At 52.4% G+C, this 8,757-nt stretch overlaps 1 protein-coding gene across 1 annotated transcript; it reads right to left on the reverse strand.

Moving 5' to 3' along the window:
• Positions 1-6,803: 6,803 nt before the first annotated feature.
• Positions 6,804-7,929, reverse strand: LOC125545244 (osmotin-like protein). The gene has a single exon (XM_048709136.2). It carries the CDS (start codon positions 7,822-7,824, stop codon positions 7,069-7,071), a length of 756 nt encoding a protein of 251 aa, XP_048565093.1. The 5' UTR covers positions 7,825-7,929; the 3' UTR covers positions 6,804-7,068.
• Positions 7,930-8,757: the final 828 nt, after the last annotated feature.

Below are 8,757 nucleotides of genomic sequence, written 5' to 3' on the forward strand. Positions count from 1 at the left end.
TGGTGCAACTGTCTAGCCATCGATGTTCAACTTTCTCTCGACTCATGGATGTGCAGTAAAAAGAAAATGTTTTGTACAATTCAAAAAATGTAGAAGTACATTAAATTAAAAAAATGTTCATGAATTTGAAAAAAAATAGTTTTGACATTTACAAAAATGTTTATACGTAAAAAATGTTATCATACTTTAATAATAATGTTTCAGTGTGTACTTAAACAATTAAATAACATTCAAAACACATATTTAAAAAAATGTTAATCATGTATTTTAAAAATTCTTAATGTATGTAAAATAATGTTTTGTACATATATATAAATGTATAATGTTTATGAAAAATATTAAACATGTACAAAAAGATGTCTTGATGCACACGAGAAATGTACAGTGTGTGTGAATAAAAAAAGTTGAGAAGTGAAGAAAAAGGAAACAAACAGGGAAAACCCCCAAAAAACCACTGTAGAACAGTGAAAACAAATAAAAGACCATTAAAAATGCGCTCAGCTACTGTGTTGGGCCCGCCCAATGGATCATGCTGTAGGTGACACGCATTAGGTCTCGCTGCGGGAAAGTTTCAGGTGATACCGGTCTTCATATGCTACCGTGATACGTGCTTTTGGAGCGTCGGATCTCAAATCCGACGGCATCTGAGGTGTTGTTGTACCTGCGCGTAATTTTGAGACTCTTGAATGACATTTTACAAAATGTTCACGAGCTCCAGGAAGCCGTTTGATCTGAGATCCAACGGCTCCCAAGAGCTCGTATCATGGTATCAACTAAACCTTAATAGCACATGATATTTTCCCGCTGGCGAGACATGGCTCCCACGATTAGGAGGCATGTATTCTTCTTCGCTTGGTGTAGCCCTTGCGTGAACAATACCTCTTCAGCAGCTTGATGCTACGCTGCCAACAGGGTTGGAAACGAATATTTTGGCAATGCAACTCAATGTATTGATCGGTGCATAGCGCACGTATATATGGAGTACAAGGTGGGCCACAACCTCAACTATACAATGACTAGGAGGTGGGCCGGACTATACAATATACATGCACAAACCATATATTCAACACCCTCCCGCAGTCGAAGCGTCGCCGGAGACGCAAAGACTGGACATGAACTCCTCGAAAACAGAAGTAGGCAGTCCTTTTGTCATAACATCGGCAAACTGTTGCGCCGTCGGGACGTGGAGGACCCGGATGCGCCCAAGGGCCACCTGCTCACGAACAAAGTGTATGTCGAGCTCAATGTGCTTCGTTCGTCGATGATGGACCGGGTTGGCGGAGACGTTGTCGCAGTAGACGAGTGTGGCCTTGTGAACGTCACAAAGCAACTCCTGGAGCAGCTGACGAAGCCAAGAGCATTCGGCAACGGCGTTAGCCACTGCCCGATACTCTGCCTCGGCACTCGAGCGAGAGACGGTGGGCTGTCGCTTGGAAAACCAAGAGATCAGAGACGGCCCAAGGTAGACACAGTACCCCGAAGTGGAGCGCCGTGTGTCCGGGCAGCCAGCCCAGTCCGCATCAGAGTAGGCGACGAGGTCGGTAGAGGCGGAGGCCGTCAGTGTAAGTCCCATGGACGTAGTGCCGCATATGTAACGGAGGATACGCTTCACCAAGGTCCAGTGAGAGTCACGCGGAGCATGCATGTGAAGACAGACCTGCTGAACGGCATACTGCAAGTCGGGCACCCTCAAAGCCAGGAGGCGGCCTGAGAGAAGCGCCCGAGCGGCCGTCACCAGGAGCGGGCAAGGCCGCAACATCCGAAGGTACCTGCTGAAACGGAAAAACCATCTCATCAAAGTAAACGTGTTGGGAAGTGATGACCCGATGTGAGATAGGATCATAGCAGCGGTAGCCTTTGGTGTTGGGGGATAGCCAAGAAAAATGTAGGCCACGGACCGTGGTGTGAGCTTATGAGAAGTAGTGGAGGCGATGCTAGGGTAGCACAAGCAACCGAAAATGCGAAGCTCGGTGTAGGAAGGTGGCGTGCCGAACAAAAGATGATGAGGAGCAAAATTCCCGCGAGTGCGATAGGGACGGATGTTAAGGAGTAGTGATGCGGTGGCGAGCGCGTCAGGCCAGAAACGTGGTGGCACGTTGGCGTGAAAGAGGAGGGTGCGAACGCAGTCATTAAGAGTGCGAAGCACGCGCTCAGCACGACCATTTTGTTGCGAAGTGTACGGGCAAGTGAGACGAAAAATCGTGCCGTGTGTGGTGAGAAGGTTGCGGATGGCAAGATTATCGAAACTCCTTACCGTTGTCTGTTTGCAATGCATGAATGGGGCGACCAAACTGCGTGGAGACATAGGAGTAGAATGCGGTGAGAGTGGCAACAGAATCCGACTTTCGCCGCAACGGGAAGGTCCACACATAGTGCGAAAAATCATCAAGGATAACAAGATAATAGAGATAGCCCGTGTTACTTGCAACAGGAGAGGTCCAAACATCACTATGAATTAACTCAAATGGGAATGAAGCAACATGCGAGGAAGTGCTAAAGGGTAAACGAGTATGTTTGCCGAGACGACAAGCATGACAAGTGTGATCGTCGATCTTATTACACGTGAATGAAAAAATGCGAAGAATATGACGAAGGGTGGCAGGGTTGGGATGACCAAGACGAGCATGCCAAAGGTCCACTCCAGCAGAAAGCGCCATGGGTGCAGCGACGGAGGATGTGGAGGAGTGGACCGGGTAGAGATCGTCGGGGCTGTCACATCGGTGGAGCACCATCCGGGTACGGGCATCCTTAATAGAAAAGCCAAACATATCAAATTCAATGATGACAGGATTTTCACGTGTAAGAGAACGAACAGAAACAAGATTTTTAATGATGTCAGGTGAAACGAGGACGTTAGAAAGACGTAATGGAACGGAGTTAGAAGGAAAAGCAGCATGGCCGACATGAGTGATGTGCATGGAAGAACCGTCGCCCACGGTAATGCGAGCAGCAGTGTGAACAGGGTGAGCGGTAAGAAGGTTACCGGGGTTGGCGGCCATGTGAGCCGTGGCTCCGGTGTCCATGTACCAGTCGCCACCACCGGCATACTGCTGTGGCATGGGGGCGGTGTGGAGGGCCGCTAGCAGCGCGGGGTCCCATGGTGCCGGCGGGAGGGCCGGGGCCGACGGTAGAGGCTGTGGCGGCGGCGCCACGAGCCCACCGGCCGGAGGCAGCCCATAGGCCGCCGAGGGGCCGTAGAGCGGCGCCAGCGGATACACCTGAGGGGCCGCGTACAGAGCCTGATGAGGGGCCGGGCGGGTGCCAAAAACACCGGGGACGGGGGCGGGCGGTATGGGCATGGAGTATGCGTGAACAACCCCCCTCCAGGGGTTCTGGCCGGCCTGCCAGGGCGCCGGCGGGAGCGGGTGCTGCGGCTGGCGCGGCGCCCCGCCATGGGCAGCTGGCGGCTGCTGCGGCTGCTTGCAGCCACCTCGGCCGCGACGCCCGCCCCGGCGCTGCTGCTGCTCGGCGGGGGGTGGCGGCGGCGGCGGCGCGGGATATGGGAACCCGGGCGGCGGCTGCACGTGGAGGGGCCCCTGGGCGGGCCGCGGTGGGGGAGCCGGAGCGGTGGGCGGCGCACCGCCGCGGGTTCCGGCGGTGAGAGCCATATGGGTGGCCCGGGCGCGCGACATCCGCATCCTCTTCTACTCCAGCTTCAGGTACGCGACGACCTTGGGGAAGGTCGGGTTGGTGATGAGAGGGATGTTGGAGGCGGCGTTCCCGAAGTCTTCGTTTAGGCCGGCGATGAGAGTGCTGAGGAGGAGCTCGTCGGAGACCTTCTTGCCGAGGTCACGGAGCTCGTCGACAAGCTTCTTGAGGCGCATGCAATAATCGTCGACCGACGAGTCAAGCTGCTGGCACCCAAAAAACTCGCCATGCAAGAAACCTTGCATTGGAGCGCGTTGTCGGTGAAGAGGCCGTTGAGCTTAGTCCAAACGGCATGAGCGTCATCATCAGCGGAGACCACCGTGTGGAAGAGGTCCTTCGAGATGGTGGTGTAGAAAACACCGGATAAGAGTGGCGTCGATGGACGTCCACTCCTCATCGTCCTCCATGAAGCGGGAGTCCACGGAGCCATCGATGTGATCCCGGAGATTGTACTCACGGAAGACAAGGAAGAAGTACGTCTTCCAGGCATAGTAGGTGAAGGTGAGTTGATCGAGAACGACGGGAACCCGAACGAGAATATTGAGATCACGGATGACGACGGGATCGGGGCCGTCGAAGGAGTTGGTGCGGCGGCTGCGGGTGGTACCGGTGGAACCGGGGGAGGCCATGGCCGAGAGGGGAGGGCGGCGGTGCGTGGTGAAGCGGCGCGGCGGGTTGCGGGCGGAAGCGTGAGGCGGCAGCGGCACACAGGGGGGCGGCGGCGTGGCGGCGAGGAGACGCGGCGGCGGCGGCGGCGGCACGCAGTGGCGGCGGCGGCGATGGGATCGCGGCTGCGGCGGCAGGAGTTAGGGTTAGGATCGTAGGTATGATACCATGTTGGAAACGAATATTTTGGCAATGCAACTCAATGTATTGATCGGTGCATAGCGCACGTATATATGAAGTACAAAATGGGCTACAATCTCAACTATACAATGACTAGAAGGTGGACCGGACTATGCAATATACATGCACAAACATATATTCAACAAACAGGCCCAGTATTTTGAATGAGCATGTAGGTCCTCTGCTATTGTGATTCTTAAAGGAAAAAAAAAGGAGAAGGCCTCTGGCCTCTGCTGTGGTGTTGGCCAAGCATAGCTTTGGTTAGGCTTCCTCTCTCTCTCTCTCGGAGACAAAATCATGATCACTTGGCGATTGATGTTTATCTCATTTCGTAGGGGCCACTTTCGATATAAGCAACACAGTATTGGCACGACAAAAGTGGCTTCCACTCCCATGCAATAGCATGACTAGTTTTGAATCCAAAAGCAACACTTTTCATGGTAGTTCCGCGTGCAGTCATGCTAGTGCCATGCATGCCGCCCTTTTACAAAGCCTTTACCCGTCCATGCAGAGTATGCAACGGCCGCTCGACGCTTTCAAGCAGTCATGCGGGTATCGTGCTGGCTCCAGCACCAACGGTAGGGAGGGAGGGTGGTCCAAGCTTATACAAAAACCGGCTTGTTTGATCAGATCAGGGCCGGCCCTGGCATGTTAGGGGCCCCCGTGCGAACTCCGTATGATGGGCCCGTGGACTATAATAGACAAAAGAAAATCCACGTCTACCGCAAAAATTCATTATAAAAGCGAGTGTAAATTTCATTAGCAAATATGGTCTTAATATATCATGGATGTATCACATTCTTAATTAAATTTAACTCTAAACTAAATATATATGACATTCTTAATTCTTGATCCAATTTGGCAGAAGTTATGCTCGGGCTCTAGCGGTCCAACCACAACCATGCATCAGAGAATTCGATAAGCACCAGACACATTTTGGTAGCAATATATAGCTGTAACAAAATTAAAGATCTCATCTGCTAACACGAATATCTATTTGCAAAGTCATTTTTAAGCAATGCTACCACCAGCAGAATCTATCTAACAGAAATTTCATGTACAAAAATAGAGGAATCAAGTAGGTCAAACATCATATATCAGAAATAAATTGACAAGGCCAAAGAGTTGAGATCTAGAAATTACATGACTGGGAATGGCTTGGGTTGTCTATGAATCTGGGGCACACACTGCTAGCTGTTGCTTTTGCGTTCCTGCCAGAGTGGTGTGTCGTCGGGCACACACTGCTGGCTGCTGCTCTTGCGTTCCTGCCAGAGTGGTGTGTCGTCGGCTCGGCTCCGCTAACCTGGGGCGTATTTATAGGAAGCGAGAAGCCGAAGAAATCCTAGGGCCCTTGGAAAATTCATTAATTAGCTTGGGGAATTGGGGTCTTGCGCTTATAGGAACTTTGGGCAATCAATTGCTGAAGACTGAAGACTGAAGAAACGATGGCGGTTGGGAGACGAACGAGCCGGCGACGTTTTCTGGGAGAGAAAGAGCGAAAACGGATCTTGGGATTGCGTTCGTGCGTGACTTTGCTTCCTCTCTCTTCAGGGGCTGGGCCTGCTTCCTTTGCGTATTAGATTTTTTTAGTAATATATATAAACTGCTATGCACAGGTATGGGCCCCTGTTTGGGCTGGGCCCTAGGCCGTCGCACTCCTCGCCATGGCCCAGGGCCGGCCCTGGATCAGATGATCGCATCAATGCTCTCTCATCTGTCCAAATTCAGCTCTCAAGGTTCATCTGAAAACCCACAAACGCAAAGGGGATGTGATTGATCAAGATTTCTTATGATTATTTTCTCTATTATTAGAACCCAACAAGTCTTTCCATAGCTTACATACAAATATTTCTGATGTGATTTATTCAGTCATGGATGGCACTCCGTTTATCTCACGTAGAAAACAAACAAACCAACGAGCTTACGTTTTTACGTTCAGCCAAGCCGAGTCGAAAGGCGCCATGATGCAGAGAGACACAAGCCAATCCCAGGATCTGACGAAAAGGACACGGCCACACCGCAGAGAAACTTGAACGGAGAAAATGACGAGTGGACACCGGTTACCAAAAGCAGAGACGAGAGACATCGAATCGAACAGGGTATGCTGTGCTCGAGTGCCCGGTGCAGAGTTCATGGCTTGGCTTGTTGGTATCGATTCAGTTTTTGTTTGGGAACGTGTCAAAATCGGTTCAAGTTCAGCGCCGTAGCACTATATGCTGTGCAGAGCAGTGGAGTGAAAGCAGCACATCTGCCTTGCACATGCTGCTAGAGGGAAAATTGAAGGAGTTGAACTCAAATCACACAAGAAGTGGCTGAAAACATTGTCGATCAATGCCCATCTAAACATGTTATTTCAGACTGGAATCAGAGCAGCACACGATACTACTAGACGAGTGGCGAACGCCTACAGAGCACGAACTACACCAAGCACTCCGGACCCCGGGCAGCCTGGCAGTCTCCAAAGCCTAATCCAACACTCACTCACACATGACTGATGAGATGACCCAGACCAGACATAGCTGCTGACGGCCGGCGGCGGCACGGCGAGCGCCGCCCTGGCTGGACTCACTCAGTCTAGTGGCAGAAGATGACCTTGAGCTCGCGCGGCGCGGAGCACTGGTGGGTGAGGGAGGGGCTGTCGTGCGCGTAGGTGAAGGCCTGCGGGCACTCGCTCTTGAAGAAGTCCGAGTACCTGGAGGGGCGGCAGGCGGCCGGGCTGTTGTACGCGCCGCGGCAGCACAGCTCGTCGGTGCCGAACGCCAGGCAGCCGCTCTTGCACGCGGCCACGCCGCCGCCACCGGCGCGCACCTGCAGCTCGCCGGGGCAAGTCTGCGTGAGGTCCTTGCGGCAGGCGAGGACGGGGCAGTTGCCGCGGCCCTCGTGCGGGGTGACCGAGAGGCCCACGTTGAAGCCGTCCACCACGCTCACGCCGTAGGACGACTGGTCGTCGCCGCCGTGGTGGAGGGAGACCTGCGCCAGCGTGGCGGGCGCCGCGCCGCCGAGGCCCCCGCACTGGAGCCGCCCGCCGCAGTCGCCCGTGGCGCAGCGGAGCTGGCCGGCCCCGGCGGCGGAGGGCGCGCAGCCGGTGCGCGCCCAGACGCGGCCGGACCAGGCGTGGGCGGGCGCCGGGAAGGAGCGGTGGGAGAGCGACGGGAGGAAGAAGCCGCCCCCCTCCAGGACCTCGCTGCCGGCGCTCCCCTGGATGCCCGGCCAGATCGGGTACGCGCAGTTGTTCACCACGGTGAGGGTCATCGGCGCGAAGTCGGCGACGAGGAGGCCGCAGCTCGGGAGGAGGGTGGCCAGCAGGAGGAGAAGCTTAGGGGAAGCCATGGCGGTGGCTAGCTAGCTAGCTAGCGGGCTCACTGAATTCTCGGCACACTAGTTGGTCAGTAGACTGTGGACTGTGGACTGTGGTGGCTGGTGAGAGGGCTTTGGGGTCGTTTTATAGGAGATTTTGGATTGGACTGGGGTGGGGTGTGATCGGCGGAAGCGGTTTGGTCTTTGGGGTGTCGTGTCAGTGACTCTATAATCTTGTTTGGATTGAGATAACACAGGCAGCATGAAACTTCTGAAGGAGTAGCTTGTGTCTTGTGTGATACGCTGATTAGTGAGCACCTGCAAATGATGTTTCCCTAGAAAAAAAGCGGCATGCAAATGATGCATAGATATATGAAACCTAATATTTGGATATGGATGTTAGATCTTTTTACAAACTAAACAAGTGAAATTTATCAAAAAGATGATGTGCTGGCTATACTTTGTGCAGTGGAAGCTTTGAAAGAGTAACTTTCTTTTTGAAGCAGAGGTAGGAGATGTGCCTCATTTCCCCAAGTCGATAAAGTTTAGATTGGCCATATTTGTTCGAATAAACATAGTTTTCTTGTATGAAACATCGATGTGTGTTTTGCCTCCATTTCAAACAAATGACCTTTGTAACAAAAGAGCAAGTGTTTTGGCTCAGCGATTACCCTTTCTTTTCTTTTCTTTTGCAATGACAGCAACTGCCTGAGTTTGACGCATGTAATCTGATGCACGCGAAGATGTGGTAGGTGCAAATAAATAGAAACAAGAGAATTGGATTTGAAATTGCGTATTTTTAGTGAGGAAGTGCATAAATAACACTCGAAAAACGAAGAAACAACATTGAATTCTACATTTCCGCTTTGGACGAGCCAAAATTTGCACTCTTAAGTATTCTGAGATTTGTTGAGCTATGCCCACTCAAAATGACCTCTCAATCATTTCTACATTGTGCTTGTCTTA

The sequence above is a fragment of the Triticum urartu genome, chromosome 3A (genome assembly GCF_056163025.1).
Source record: "Triticum urartu cultivar PI428250 chromosome 3A, HENAU_Tu73, whole genome shotgun sequence".
Lineage (NCBI taxonomy): Eukaryota > Viridiplantae > Streptophyta > Magnoliopsida > Poales > Poaceae > Triticum > Triticum urartu.